At 46.8% G+C, this 16,154-nt stretch overlaps 1 protein-coding gene across 1 annotated transcript; it reads left to right on the top strand.

The window, feature by feature from the left end:
• The first annotated feature begins 1,679 nt into the window (after positions 1–1,679).
• Positions 1,680–12,777, top strand: LOC117833834 (ABC transporter B family member 2). Its single transcript, XM_034713436.2, has 10 exons — positions 1,680–2,109; positions 2,269–2,323; positions 2,417–2,592; positions 8,803–9,003; positions 9,106–9,365; positions 9,459–10,385; positions 10,475–11,135; positions 11,245–11,492; positions 11,573–11,985; positions 12,069–12,777. Exons 1-10 carry the CDS (start codon positions 1,846–1,848, stop codon positions 12,629–12,631), a joined length of 3,768 nt encoding a protein of 1,255 aa, XP_034569327.1. The 5' UTR covers positions 1,680–1,845; the 3' UTR covers positions 12,632–12,777.
• Positions 12,778–16,154: the final 3,377 nt, after the last annotated feature.

Genomic DNA, 16,154 nt, shown 5'->3' with positions numbered 1-16,154 from the left:
CTCTCCTTTTCGTCTCCATGACCTCCTCGACGTCTTCCATGACCCATGAAATTTTGACGTCCACCCCAAATTCTAACTTTGGCACTATGAAAAAAGAAGATTCCCCATCATATCAAACTTGCGGTATATGCATGGAGTACTAAATGTAGATGAAATTAAAAATTAATTGCACAGTTTTGTTGTACTTTGCGAGATGAATCTTTTGAGCCTAATTAGTCAATGTTTGGACAATAATTCACAAATACAAACGAAACGCTACAGTGTGCTACAGTACTAGCACAGTGATTTTAGCACTTCAAAATTGGCAACTAAACATAACCTTTAGCGAGCTGCCCTTGCGCCGCTGCAAAAACCAAACCGGCGAAAGCCCAAAGGGCCTATTACGGCGTTGCCCTGCTTGGGAATGTAGTGCATGCGACTGGTGCTGTAGGGTTTAGTTTTAGGTGAACTCGTCTATAGATTATTGATGGCTTTACGGTTTAAGTACGGCTTTGTCTGCCTTCATAAGCACTCAAGTTGAGGCTATACTTTTTGCTAATTTTACTCGTAATCTGAACAAGAATTTTGTACGATAGATTATGGCAACTCTCACCTGTACAACTACTCCAATCATCTAGGGGAAACACGAGCGCTTCCACAGCCACAAAACAGCACAGTAGCGTACTGTGCATCCTTCATTGCATAACTACACATGTGCTTCAGTTCACAGTAGTTCTAGCTGCTTCAAGGGGAGACAAAAAATAAAAGGCAGAAATGTATGGGCTACTTCAGCTCTCAAGTGTCTACCATCCTTGACCGAGTTGAAATACAGACAAATACTGCATGCGTACAAATTATCCATCAATTTTTCTGAGTGTTTCTGAGCAATGCCTGCAATCATTCGTTGACATCAGTCGGCTGTATTTTTTCATATTAAAGGCTGTTTGGTTTTGTAGTCCGAAGTTTAGTTCTTGTCACATCGAATGTTTAGATACTAATTAAAAATATTAAATATATATTAATTATAAAATCAATTGCATAGATGGAGGCTAATTCGCGAGACGAATCTATTAAGCCTAATTAGTCCATGATTTGATAATGTGATGCTACATTAAATGTGTGCTAATCATGGATTAATCAGGCTTAATAGATTCAACTCGCGAATTAGTCTCCATGTGTGCAATTAGTTTTGTAATTAGTCTATGTTTAATACTCCTAATTAGTATCTATACATTCGATGTGAGAGGGACTAAACTGTTTAGTACGTGGAACCAAACATCCCCGAAGAAGAAAAAAAAAAGTAGAGTTTACAACACGGGTTCATTGGACGCACGCACACGAGTTCGGCATTACGTGGTTGTTTATTTCAGAAAATTGAGAGTGCTGTAAGCTGTCGAAGTAAAGTAGCAGCATTTATCTTACCTGTGCCCTCTAGCTCTAGCAGCAAGCATTAATCAAAATTCAGACAAATCCACTTCACTTCTGCACCTACTTGTCACCCTGCCCCAACAAGGCAGCAGCCATGGCCAGCTGACGCCCTGGCCCTACCAGAGTCAAAGCTATCGCCTCCTCCGATCGCCATTAACGAGTCGGTTGCTCTGCTCCACGGCTCCACCACCTGTGCCCCGCGCAGCTGAAATGCTGGCGAGTTCACCGCTCCTACAGCCTACCACCGTGGGCGAGCACGGCAGCTAGCAGACTAGCAGGCCAGCACGCACCAAACCAAACCCCTTTCAAACTCTTTTAAAGCCCCACCAGCGGGCACAGACACCGCCATCACTCCCAGACGCGAGGGCAGCCACAGGCACAGGGGGGGCCCTCCGTGCCGCGATCTCCGGCCTGTCGAGCAGGGCGGGCGGCGGGAGCATGAGCTCGTCGGCGAATGGCGCCGCCCAGGAGGGCGGCGGCGGGAAGAAGAAGAAGGCGGCCGAGGAGGTGGCCAAGGTGCCGTTCCTGAAGCTGTTCTCGTTCGCGGACCAGTGGGACTGCGTGCTCATGGCGGTGGGTTCGCTGGGCGCCTGCGCGCACGGCGCCTCCGTGCCCGTCTTCTTCATCTTCTTCGGCAAGCTCATCAACATCATCGGCCTCGCCTACCTCTTCCCCACCACCGTCTCCGGCCGCGTCGCCAAGGTAAACCTCTGCTTGTCTCCAGACGGCGCCACGCACGCGCATCTCCGGCCGTTTCGGAGATCTCACCTCACACAACCTTGTCGTGCACTGGCTAGGTAGCTAGCGACAACGACTCGGGCTGATGTTTTCCTTTTGTCTCGTTTCGTTTCGCGTGCACAGTACTCGCTGGACTTCGTGTACCTCGGCATCGTCATCCTCTTCTCGTCGTGGACCGGTGCGTGCAACGAGACACCGCCCTGCTAGCTCCTATGGCAATGCGACCAGCAAAGCAAGCAGATAGTAAGATGACATGCGTATGGTGTTGCAGAGGTGGCGTGCTGGATGCACACGGGCGAGCGGCAGGCGGCGAAGATGCGACTGGCCTACCTGCGCGCGATGCTGGACCAGGACATCGCCGTCTTCGACACCGAGGCGTCCACCGGCGAGGTCATCAACGCCATCACCAGCGACATCCTCGTCGTCCAGGACGCCATCTCCGAGAAGGTACGCACCCGCACACGTAAACCTCACTCACCTGCGCGCGTTACCATTCCTGCCGCTGCGCGCCCGGCTGCCGGCCGGCGAGCTCAGGCGAGCCGGAAGGGGAAAAGGACGAGAGGAATTAACGGCCGGGCAGCAGGCGGCGGGTGCGCTGATCTGATCGGGGGCCGGCGCGGAGTTACGAGGGGGGTTGGTGAGGGGCATTCAAGGCGTGCGCGGGCGCAGCGCAGCAGTACGCCGCAGGGATTCACAGTCCGCAACCGCAAAGTACCGCGCCGATTTATTAGGCTGCTAGAGCTTCTCGATCTGTTTGAATTCATTTCTTGCTTTCTGGGGGAACAGGTCGATTTTAATTTTCTGGCAGTCTAAATTCAACCAAAGGATTTCTTCACCCATGTGCCAAGTATATCGAGCGAGTGTAGGTTTGGTACTTGAATTTATCCGTTCGTGTGTTCACCAGCTATGACGTGGCGATTGGTAGAGTATTTTTTTGAAGTATTCCTCTGTCCTAAGAAGAATGATATTTTAGAATTCAAAATTTGTTTCAAAAAGAATGATGTTTTAGAATTTAAATCTTATGCATACATAATCTGGCGCGTTGATCTCGTGCATGCATGATTAAATGGAAACATATTTCTCCATTTTCTATATACAAACTGAACTAACTAAGAATACATGCGTCTTTTTTCCAGACATTCACCCTTAACTAGTCCATCAACATATGCACTAGCACGGCTACTGGTTTGTAGTTATATATTCTTTGCTTAATAAGTGATGTACACGTAGAGTTTGAATGTCAATATGTGTTTGGAGTATAATTTAAAATGAAGTGGTTAAATATAGAAATTTTAAAAAGGGAGTCTCCAATTTGTAACAACTTATACACCCTCTAGCAAAAGAAAAGTATACTTGCAAATGAGTATCAGAGTGCTCATAAATCTGTATGAATGAATAGATTCAGTATACCTTTTCTTATATGGCAAAAGTATAGTAATCATAAGAAGGCATCAAGACCGCGAAAATTATTATGTTCGATATTAACATAACATAACCATATTCTACCACACCACAAATAGATTTTAATTGTTTTCTTCACATTCAACATGTTTGTACAAAACCATGCAAGTCAAGGCATAATTGATCTAAATGGAAAAAAAATGCTGACTCACATGTAAACAGACAGGTTGCTCGAACATGAAAACTCCCAATATCAAAAGAAGTTTTCTTACTTGCACTTGGGTTGGTCAGTTTTATTGTAGTAAGGCTATATGTATACCCTCTCATTTCATAAATATAAAATATATCCTAGTTACCGAGAAAAGCTTGGTAACCTTGACAATAATTTATATGACTAACTATTTGTACAATAATATACTTACCATTGCACATGTTCTGACATTTTTTTCTCATACAGTAATTTTATGATTAATTAGATCTTTTGTTAAGAAAAGTTTCGATCCATTATACAACATCAACTCATAATCCCATAGAACAGACAGCATAACAAAAAACATAATATGGAATTTCTAAATGTCAATTTGTTGAAATTCAGTATGATAACTTTGTACATAAGAAAAAACATTCTGAGGTAATCTAATTTCATTTGCATATGTAGTTTTATTTTCCATCCCACCACTGGCCAGACTGTTGATCTGGCAACAGCTAGCTCAGGAAGTCTCTCTTCCTAGGATTTTATTTTAAAGTTATATAAACAGCTTATAAATAAGTCACAGTCAGCCTTTTGCTTCCTTCCCAGAAAGTAATAGGTGGGAAAATAAAAACTGTAGCGACGTTGTTTACGTAGAGATATATGCAATAGGTCCTTCGTACCCATCATTGCAGGTGAAACTTAATGTTTAGCTCAAGCTCTTGAGGACTGCATAATTTTCATGTGGTCCTCGTTGTCTTCTATAAGGTTGACAATGCATGTTACCTGGCATTAACAAAAATAAACATAAAAACATGGAGTCTTCCATTTTACAATAGGGACATCAAGCATAGAACAGGGCCACTGGAACATTTGGCCAGGCATCATGCAACGGCTTGATTGGCTTTCTCGCTCTAATATAACCAATTAAGCTCATCTTGGAGAGGTGGAAGTGAAGGCGAAACTTTGCTATCAAGCATCTCAAATTAGGCACATATAGGAAGCAACGGCTTTGGTAGGATATAAACAAAGAAGATTGCCCTGTATGAAGGATCAAATGGAAGTTGCATGCATGAAGTCATGGATGACGGACATCATCTGGTTCTTTTCCCAGCGAACCTGCAATTCAAAATCAAAGGCAATTGAATCCTCCTAAGCAGTCAAAGTGGTCGCATACATGCAAGCAAGGTCACCGACCTCCTGCCCATGGTTGGCCCTGCCACTGTGACCATGATGGTAGCACGCCGGCGCCGGGGTACACTCGTTCACTTAAGCCTCGTCATGCCGCCCTTGAGCAGAGACGATACATAGCGGCGCTGGTGCCAGTGATCGGCTTCTTGTCAAACTCTACAGCCGCCACCAGCTAGCCATGCACGTGCAGGTGCTTGATCCGTTCCTCATTTCTCCTACCCCCATTTGCATGGCAAAAACTACAGCAGCAGGGATTACTGAGGCTTTTCGTGCACATTCGAAACGACGACCACATTCGCAACGTGTTCCAATGGCATGTCACCATGCTTGGAAGTAGAAAGCTGACCTGGGAGATGAATCGGAGGATCGAGGAAGCGGCGCTCTAGGTTTTCGTCGCTCCATTAGATGAGTTCGGGCGACACGTGCCGAGGAGGAAAAGTGGAGCGGTTGTTCAGATCCGGTGGGGGAAGAGTCCGTTAGAAGGATCAGGTTGTTCGGTTTATGAGTAGATCCAACGGATCTTATTATCACTGACGATTACAATATACCAATGGACGACCAGATGTTTTGTTTTTTAATACAATTTCTAAAATTTCTCTCTTTTTCTAGAGTGTTTGGCCACCTAGGATCCTAGGTGGTTTCACGTGAAGACCTCAAAAGAAGCCTCCAATTAGTAATAGTAAGATATATTTGAAAAAAATCCTAAAAAATCATTCTTTTTAGGACGGAGGGAGAGTACTGTGTTTATTTAAGTCCGCATACAGTTAAGTCAGTGAGCATGTTTTCTAATCAGTCACCAAAAAAGTGTTGTTTTAGGGATAGTTGCCTTACTATGAGAGTACCTTCTTGCGATAGACCTATCCACATCATCATGTCAATGCGCCGATTTTTTTTCCTTAACAAATCATCTGCCAAAGTTTAAAAAGTTTACTTGTATTTGTTTAGAAACAAAAAAACTCTTCAAAAATAAAAGAAAATAATAGCAACAAACTCTTCCATGGCTAGAGGAATTGTTTTCTTTTTAAAGTAGCAAGCGAGCATTCATGATCACATCTCAAGATTGACATAAAGCACAATCAATGTCTGTCATGATGCACCGTCTGTTTAGATGGATCGTACGTACCTCGCCTTGTTGCACTCGATCTGTAGTCTGTTCCCATACCATACCATACCATGTGGCTTCATAAAGGGCCATCCTAGCACGGCTAGCTCATGCGGTATGACCGTCACCATGTACGCTCCAACACTCCTCATAACATGTGTTGTGTTACCTATCACTTTCACAAGATTCCTGGTCCACCAAATTGGGTCGTTGAGCTTGTTTCGATAAAACTCTTCGCTCCCAATATATGTAGATTGGAGTGGTAAACCCCCTGTCAGTCCCTCTGGTTACGTATGGATGAGAATTTTTTTTTTATCTCAAACGAGGCTTGAGTTCAGAAGAAGTAACTTTTTACAGTTGAGAATGATATAGACTTTTAGGTGAAAAAGAAACATATTACTAGTGTTGATGAGTGACTTTAACAAAAATGTGGGTATCATAAAACAGTTGATAAGGACAAATATTAATTATTTCCTGCTAAAATGCAGTGTATATAGTATTTGTGTTGATGAGGTAGTTTAATAAACAAACTGTAGGTATCACAGAACAGTTGATAATGACATATATGGATTAAAATGAAATATATATTGGGTTGATGGGTGAGCCTAACAAACAAAAGCTGGAGCCTGGAGGTGTCATTAAACAGTTGACAAGGACAAATATGAATTTTTTTGGATATAAATGAAATTGGTACATTTTACAGTATTTGCAAACTTTCCTTTCTTTAACCGTAAAGGTTTTAAAATGTTGGGCTCGTCTTTTTTTAGCGGTATCATTGTTCTCAACTATGGCAGTACGGGCAGCTTCTAGAACGTCTTGGCGCATGTCTCTTAGGGTGGGCCCTAGGCTCGATCCTGGCAAGTCAGTCACCCTTTAATTTTCACACGTGGAATCTGCCCCCACAAGTTATACAACCGGCCGGTGGGCCTGTTTTGAGCATAGTAATTCGGCGTTTAACCTGAGAAAAAAATCGGCATACCAATTTATGATATTGGTCGTATCGTACGGCTTTCTCTCTGTCAATGAATGTGCTAGAGCCCTTTTCTTGGCCTCCAATTTATGATCCCCAGACCCAGTTCCCTCTCCTCTACATCTACATGCACGGGAACCATTAACAGCAGTATAATTCATGGCCGCCTCTTTTTAGGTGCACACTGCACCCTGTCGCGAGTTTCTGCACACGCCAGTAATCCATTGCCTCTCCGCTTCAGCTTATAAGCTAGCTGAAAAGCTGAAACGGCTAATTTATTGTGAGAGGAAAACACTGTTTGATGACTGATAAATCGACTGAATAAGCTGAAGCGAACAGGCCACCAGTCTACTAATGTAGTATTCACAGATTAGGACGCGCACAGGCCATTCTCCCGTTCCAGCCAGTTAGGCGTCAATGTTCATGCATGTCACTTGTGATCCACCCCCAGCGTTCATGCCCAAGCCATGGCCGACTCTTTCTTCTTTCTAGGATCTCATTTCTTCTCGCCGAGGAGGAACTCATCTGAGAGAAATTTTGTTTCCTGCAGAAAGCATAGCTCCAAAGAGGTCTTTAGGCAAGGACAGAGGGACGGATCCAGGAAAATTGTCTCTTCAGGGGTCAATCTTTCTAGAACACTAGAGTCGTTGCCTGGTCGGAGTCACTAGTGACACTTGCTGTATATGCCCAGAATCTATACATGATTAGCAAGCAGCTGTCATGTTTCGCGCATTACCCAAGTGACAATACACCGGATCTGCCTCTGGGGCCTAGCCACCCGAGGAGATCAAGCCTCGTATAGCCTAGTGAGAAACCTGAAGTCTCCCAAACACCATGTGAGGATTCTTCACTCCTCATCACCCTCTTTGATGTCGCTAGCTGCATCAGTTATGGGCCGCTCAAGGTGGTTGCTAATCACCAATCCAGGCTTATTATTCCCAAATGGTCAGGGACAAACCTCACTCCACTTGCCGGCAGGGGGTCACGCTACTCTCCATTCAGGAGTCAGGACGCGTGCCGTGGATGGCGCCGCACCACACCCAAATCTGTGCCGGCCGCTTTCCTTGCTCGAGCACGCTCCCTGAAGTCAGCGGAGTATAAGTGATGACAGGGACCGAGGTCTCTCTGTATCTCGACGGGGTTGGTTGCTCTCGTAATCCTAAAAGCTCTTCTAGTTCGTGCCAACTTATCGTGCTTGCTAAAACAACGGCGACCAACAAACTGGTACTGCAATGGTTCACAAGTTTGGAGCTGAAACTTTTCACGGGCTGTTTCGGAAAGAAACTTCAGCAGTTCAGCATGATGTGTTCCCGTTGCTTTCCCGTAAAAGTTTTTTCCTGTTACACGAGGGCAGAAATAATGGTTTTCCCCTTTTTTCCTCGACGTCGAAGTAAAGTTGGGACAAGTTGATGTACAATTTGGAGTGAGAAGCGCGTTTTTTTTTTTTGACGCCTCTCACCTAGAATAGAATTTGTTCATGTCAGAGAAGCGCGTTGTCTGTGAAACACTTTTATTTGGGCTGCAAGAGTACACTCCAGCTGTAACGGGCCTGCATCTTGACCTTTGCTATTTGCGCCCTGGCCCGTTAGTTAACTTAAATCCAGCCCACATAACTTCGGCCCATTATCTCCGCTAGTCAGTCAAAGTAAAAAAAAAAACAGTTGCAGAGCACCGCCGCAAGATTCAGGGCGGTGCGAAACGCCGGCGAGCTCATCACGCATGGTTACGTTACGTACCTGAGTTTATGTGCACGTGTTCACAAACTAATGGATGGTGGCATGGTGTCTCCGTGGCTCGCTGCAGGTGGGCAACTTCATGCACTACATCAGCCGGTTCGTGGCCGGCTTCGCCATCGGCTTCTCGCAGGTGTGGCAGATCAGCCTCGTCACGCTCGCCATCGTCCCGCTCATCGCCATCGCCGGCGGCACCTACGCCTACGTCACCATCGGCCTCATGGCCCGCGTCCGCAAGTCCTACGTCAAGGCCGGCGAGATTGCCGAGGAGGTCGACCGCCTCGAATCATCCCTTCTCGATGCGTGCTGTGCTTGTAATCGATTACGAAACGCGCGTACTGACGCTGCCGTAGGTTCGTGCGCGCTCCTGCAGGTGATCGGCAACGTCCGGACGGTGCAGGCGTTCGTCGGCGAGGAGAAGGCCGTGAGGTCGTACCGGGAGGCGCTGCTGAGGACGTACAAGTACGGCAAGAGGGGCGGCCTCGCCAAGGGCCTCGGCCTCGGTTCCATGCACTCGGTGCTCTTCCTCTCCTGGGCGCTGCTCATCTGGTTCACCGGCGTCGTCGTCCACAAGCGGATCTCCAACGGCGGCGAGTCCTTCACCACCATGCTCAACGTCGTCATCGCCGGCCTGTGAGTGCACAAACCTTAACCCCATGTCCGTCACGGACGTCGACGTCGGCAAGCAATTAATTGGGAATTCGAATGTGCCGGTGTGAATGGCAGGTCGCTCGGCCAGGCGGCGCCGAACATATCGACGTTCCTGCGGGCGAGGACGGCGGCGTACCCCATCTTCCAGATGATCGAGAGGAGCACCGTGAACAAGGCGAGCTCCAAGACCGGCCGCACGCTGCCGGCGGTCGACGGGCACATCCAGTTCCGCAGCGTGCACTTCAGCTACCCGTCACGGCCGGACGTCGTCATCCTCGACAGGTTCAGCCTGGATTTCCCGGCCGGCAAGATCGTCGCTCTCGTCGGCGGGAGCGGGTCCGGCAAGAGCACCGTGGTCTCCCTCATCGAGCGCTTCTACGAGCCACTTTCCGGCTCGATCCTGCTCGACGGGCACGACATCAAGGAGCTCGACGTCAAGTGGCTGCGCAGGCAGATCGGGCTGGTGAACCAGGAGCCGGCCCTGTTCGCGACGAGCATCCGGGAGAACATACTCTACGGCAAGGAAGACGCCACCATGGAGGAGATCAACCACGCGGCGAAGCTCTCGGAGGCGATCACGTTCATCAACCACCTCCCCGGCCGGTACGAGACGCAGGTCGGCGAGCGCGGGATCCAGCTCTCCGGCGGGCAGAAGCAGCGCATCGCCATCTCGAGGGCGATACTGAAGAACCCGTCGGTGCTGCTCCTCGACGAAGCGACCAGCGCGCTGGACGCCGAGTCCGAGAAGAGCGTCCAGGAGGCGCTGGACCGCGTCATGGTCGGCCGCACCACCGTCGTGATCGCGCACCGCCTGTCGACCATCCGGAACGCCGACACGATTGCCGTCGTGGACGGCGGCAGGATCGTCGAGACGGGCACGCACGAGCAGCTCATGGCGAACCCGTGCAGCGCGTACTCCTCGCTGATCCAGCTGCAGGAGGCCGCCCAGATTCAGCAGAAGCCGTCCTTATCTGACAGCGCAAGCATCACCAGGCCACTAAGGTAACACTGCTGGACCAGTTATGAACATTGTCAGAGATAACAAGTGTGTCATCATGTTCTGATGAACTATAAAACCTGTCTGCTTGTAGTTTCAAGTATTCAAGGGAGTTGTCCGGGAGGACGAGCACGGGTGCCAGCTTCCGTTCTGACAAGGACTCAATCAGCCGGTACGGCGCCGGTGAGGCGCACGACGAGGCGCACAAGGGGAAGCCCGTGTCCATGAAGAAGCTCTACTCCATGGTGCGGCCGGACTGGTTCTTCGGCGTATCGGGCACCCTCAGCGCCTTCGTGGCGGGCTCCCAGATGCCGCTCTTCGCGCTGGGCGTCACGCAGGCGCTGGTGTCCTATTACATGGGGTGGGAGACCACCAAGCAGGAGGTCCGCAAGATCTCCGTGCTCTTCTGCTGCGGGGCCGTGCTGACGGTGGTGTTCCACGTGATCGAGCACCTCAGCTTCGGCATCATGGGCGAGCGGCTCACGCTGCGGGTCCGGGAGAAGATGTTCTCGGCGATCCTGCGGAACGAGATCGGGTGGTTCGACGACACCAGCAACACCAGCGCCATGCTGTCGTCGCGGCTCGAGGCGGACGCCACGCTCGTGCGCACCATCGTCGTCGATCGCTCCACCATCCTGCTGCAGAACGTCGGCATGATCGTGACGTCGCTCATCATCGCCTTCATACTCAACTGGAGGATCACGCTGGTCGTGCTCGCCACCTACCCCCTCATGGTCAGCGGCCACATTAGCGAGGTGAACTGACAGAACGTCTCTTGCTTTGCTCACCTTCCTTATCAATAGCAAACTGATGACCATTTTTTTGATCGTCTACTCATGATCTCGTGTGCTTGTTCGGAAACAGAAAATGTTCATGAAAGGTTATGGTGGCAACCTTGGCAAGTCGTACCTGAAGGCCAATATGCTTGCTGCGGAGGCAGTGAGCAACATCCGGACGGTGGCAGCCTTCTGCTCGGAGGAGAAGGTGATAAAGCTCTACGCAGATGAGCTTAAGGAGCCCTCCAAGAGGTCCTTCCGGCGAGGCCAGGGCGCCGGCCTGTTCTACGGTGTATCCCAGTTCTTCCTCTTCTCCTCTTATGCACTGGCCTTATGGTAAGTGTTAAATATTGGATGGAGGACACTGAATTCAGGCTTTTTTTTGTACACTAGAACTAAAATGTTACAAAAATCAGGTATGGTTCGCAGCTGATGAGCAAGGAGCTGGCCACCTTCAAGTCCGTGATGAAGTCCTTCATGGTGCTCATAGTGACGGCGCTGGCCATGGGTGAGACACTGGCGATGGCGCCTGACATCATCAAAGGGAACCAGATGGTGTCCTCAGTGTTCGATATCCTGGATCGTAAGACGGACGTCCGGATCGACACGGGCGAGGACATCAAGAGGGTCGAGGGGCTGATCGAGCTGCGGGGCGTCGAGTTCCGGTACCCAGCGAGGCCCGACGTGACCGTGTTCAAGGGCCTTGACCTCCTGATGAAGGCCGGCAAGAGCATGGCGCTCGTCGGGATGAGCGGCTCCGGCAAGAGCACCGTGCTGTCGCTCATCCTCCGGTTCTACGACCCGATCGCCGGAAGAATCTTGATCGACGGTACCTCTCGTTCAACGACAACGGCTCCCGTTTTTCCAGATAAATTCTTCTGCTAAGCCTATGTACATGGATGCAATTTGCAGGGAAGGACATCAAGAAGCTGAAGCTGAAGTCTCTGAGGAAGCACATCGGGCTGGTCCAGCAAGAGCCGGCGCTGTTCGCGACGACGATCTACGAGAACATCTTGTACGGCAAGGACGGGGCTACGGAAGCCGAGGTCATCGAGGCGGCGAAGCTGGCGAACGCGCACTCGTTCATCAGCTCGCTGCCGGAGGGGTACCAGACCAAGGTCGGTGAGCGCGGCGTGCAGCTGTCGGGCGGGCAGAAGCAGCGCATCGCCATCGCGCGTGCCATCGTCAAGGACCCAGCCATCCTGCTCCTGGACGAGGCGACGAGCGCGCTCGACGTGGAGTCGGAGCGCGTGGTGCAGCAGGCGCTGGACCGGGTGATGAAGAACCGGACCACCGTGATGGTGGCGCACCGGCTGTCGACGATCAAGAACGCCGACGTCATCTCGGTGCTGCAGGACGGCAAGATCATCGAGCAGGGGGGGCACCAGCAGCTGATCGAGAACAGGAACGGCGCCTACCACAAGCTTGTCAGCTTGCAGCAGCAGCAGCAGCAACAGAGTCAGCAGAGCTCATGAGACATTTGAATAAAATCGTGCGCTTCTATATCTTGGTGTGGCTGTGTCTTTCTTGGTCTTCTGTAAAAGATATGTGCTGGCAATCTTTTATCTGAATACGAGTGTTCAGAATTACAGGATAAAGAATTATTGATTTGTTAGGAGTATTTGAATCTCTGTATATATGCGCAATATGAGCTACAGTCTGTATTCAGATAAAATATTTAAAATACCATCACTCATCGTATAAAGCTATAGTTCAATCAAAATATTGGACCCAGAAATTGCAGGGGTTCAAAAAGAGCAGACTTGTGAATAGTATAATAAAAGGTTCACTTTGTTATTAAAAATGCCACGTTAAGTTTGCAGGTTGATAAAGGCGTTCTGTCAGGCAATCGTTCTGTCAAATGTTGGTTTGACAACAGAGATTTCAGCCAAGTGTTTGGACTTGACATACATAATCGAAAGGAAAGCGCTGCTGCTTGTCTAAGAATGAACAGAACGTAATGTCCCTGGTCATTGTTTCAGTTTCATGCATGTTAACATGTCATACTACAGTTCTTTAGCTCTTGAATATGTAGCATATGCTGATCTGCATTTGAGCAAGCTGGATTGTAGCGCAATGGGCTCTCAAATTTCAAGGATGTTCGAGCCATGTAAGTCCCTGAAGCATAACATTTGAAATAGCCTAATAAATGGCTCAATTTCAACACATGCAAATTTTTCTTGTATAAAATAGTATCAAAGCAAGCTAGCATAGGCTAGGATCATATTACGCCTGAGTATAAAGAAAAACTCACATGGCATACTTGATGGCATCTTTCGCAGGGAGGAACTCATCCACAACAAACATTTTCTTTTCATTCTCATCTGTCAATGTAGCATGAATATGGAATTAAACTCTAGTTACTGCAGTTGATCAATTGAAACATACTATCCATAGCTACACTACTATTCATAGTTTAGAAACATACCATCTTCAAAGAAGCTTTGGGACAATTGAAGGCTTTGGGGTGGGGGTGGGGGTGGGGGGGGGGAGTCCTTGATGTTATCATCTTTCTTGCCCTAGAGATGTTGATTGGTGATTAAATAAGATGTAAGAACTCAGCTTAAGATAGATTTTTTTCAAAGACAAGGTTTATGCTGGTTTGGTCAACAAGCACATCAAAGCATCAAGTGATCTCAAATTACATGCATGAATACAAGGCACCCCTAGCCGAAGGTGAAACAAAGTATGCAATCAGGTGATGGAGAAACTAGACCTGATCAATCATAGGCATAAGCCCAATAGGACGAACTCGAAGTGAATACCCAAATAAAACTTTCCTGCCAGAAAAAGAGCACACGATGTTAGAGCAAACAGCAAAGCTCCTAATTGAACATTATCTATGTGTTATATACATTCGATGCCTTCACCGGGATGAGGACAACCATGTGGTCGCTAGCCTCACAGTCACAAAACGTGTGTGGAATGGAACCATCGTAAAGGAAAAGGTCAGCCTATAAAAAATAACATCCGATTATCTATTGTCAATGTGAAAAACAAGATGTTATAGCAATCAAGCCCACCATAATCCTAAGTGTTACTAATCGACATATTGTTAATTGAAACATTATTAAGGCCTATCTTTTTTCATTCGTTTAAGATAAAGACTATATTTGTCTGGAGCAGTGTGCAAATTGACAAAATGTTTAACTTTTTGGCACAACAACGAGATGTCAGCAATATTGCTCCTTATCCAACATGGAGTATACGGTGCGATTCCAAATTACCGAACACATTTAAACAACATTAACGTATTGAACATGACATTAAACGTCACCTTCGTCACACCAGATGATTTATTCGACTCATACCTACCCTTGACTCGGGGAAGCTCAACCACCTAAAAATTGAAAAACAAACATGTGCATGTAAATTCACTTTGTAGGAATAAACAAGTACTGGTAAAGATAGGTTTGATGTATGCTTTATTTCAGCACCACGCTAAACACATGTAAATAAAGGGGTCTAGGCTGCAATAGATGCTATCTACTACTACTAGTACGTAAGCATAGCTAGTTTATGCAAAACCATTGATCGGTGAGTACAAGTACACCCCAGTAACACAAGACAGTTTGAGATATGTTTGAACCAGTAGATCATACATTTATATCACAGCCAAAATGATGCAGACATTGAATCTAATGACAAAGGATTGGTACAAGATAACTGAAGTTCTATTGTTGCGCCAAGTTTCAGTAGAGCTAATACAAGACCGCTAACCAGATCACAAATATTAGTCCCTATGATATCATATGACTATATGAGGCTTAATGAAAGTACGAAGATAAAGCTTCAAACTGGCGTCCATCATTATGATCAGAATTCAGAATACCAAACATATTTGTAACTTTAGCAGTATAAGGTAAACTTACACAGTCGAAAACTTCAAGAGCCCCTGATCCTACATTTGAAGATTCATGTGACAAGGAAAAGAAAAATGGTAAATCACTTATAAGACTACAGTACATAACACTAATGCATTTCGATAATCCGTACACCATGGAAAAAGTGAAAATATCATACTCTAAGAAAACATAGCAAAATGATGGATCCTTGATAAGGGATTAAGAGTGTTTAACACCTATCCCCAAATCATGCTCCTGGTGAGCATCAACAGTACGTTGGACCTTCGAGGAATCGGTAGGCTCATTCAGAACAATAGATCGAGCCTTGGCTACATGATTTAAAACAATTCCATTAATTCGATACTCTGAATCGGGGTCATAGGGATAGAAAGCAAATTAAATAGTATATAACAAAGTAAGGTTAAGTCTGAGCTCCAATAATAGGGTAAGCAAATCAAATTATGTGCATCATTACAATAAAAGCCAACATTGTTATCCTTTATATATGCAAACTTTGCCCATCTCAATAATCATGTTTACTCCAATGTTACTGATCACAGTGGGCTTGTATCCAAATTACACAATTTTTAAGTTTCTAGAACAAGGATCGCTCCAATGTATATTGCCCAAGGATTAACACTCAATGACTAAGCAGTCTATTGCAAGGTGTAGGAAAAAAGTTATTAGCACCACATCCATGACATCAATGACTATGTGATTAACTGAACATAGAAGTTCTGGCTTCTTGCTTTGTTGCCAGCTGAATAATTTACAAGACATTAAAAATGCTCTAGAAAATGTGGAGGAAAACTGAAGTCTAAACAGCGATGAGTAACATGTAAAGCTATGGACGGTCAAGAAACTAGAAACACATAAAAGTTCTTTTCCCTTAGTAACTTCAAAGCCATATAGATACAAAAAAGGCAAATGGAAAGTGACCTTCTAAGTAACTTCAAACGGCACAAAAAAATTGTCAATAAACAAAGGCAAGTGAAACTGATTTATACGATTTCCAAAGAATGTGGTTAAAATAGTACATCTATTCTACGCAAACTATGAACCGCAGTCAGAAGATAATAAAATAATCAAAACTAGCATGATCTTAGCCAAGAGTAAGGCAAATACGAGGAAATGACATCACATCAGACAAGAT

Source organism: Setaria viridis, chromosome 1 (assembly GCF_005286985.2).
Source record: "Setaria viridis chromosome 1, Setaria_viridis_v4.0, whole genome shotgun sequence".
NCBI lineage: Eukaryota > Viridiplantae > Streptophyta > Magnoliopsida > Poales > Poaceae > Setaria > Setaria viridis.
Note: the sequence above shows the minus strand (reverse complement) of the source record. Positions and strands in the feature narration are given on the sequence as shown.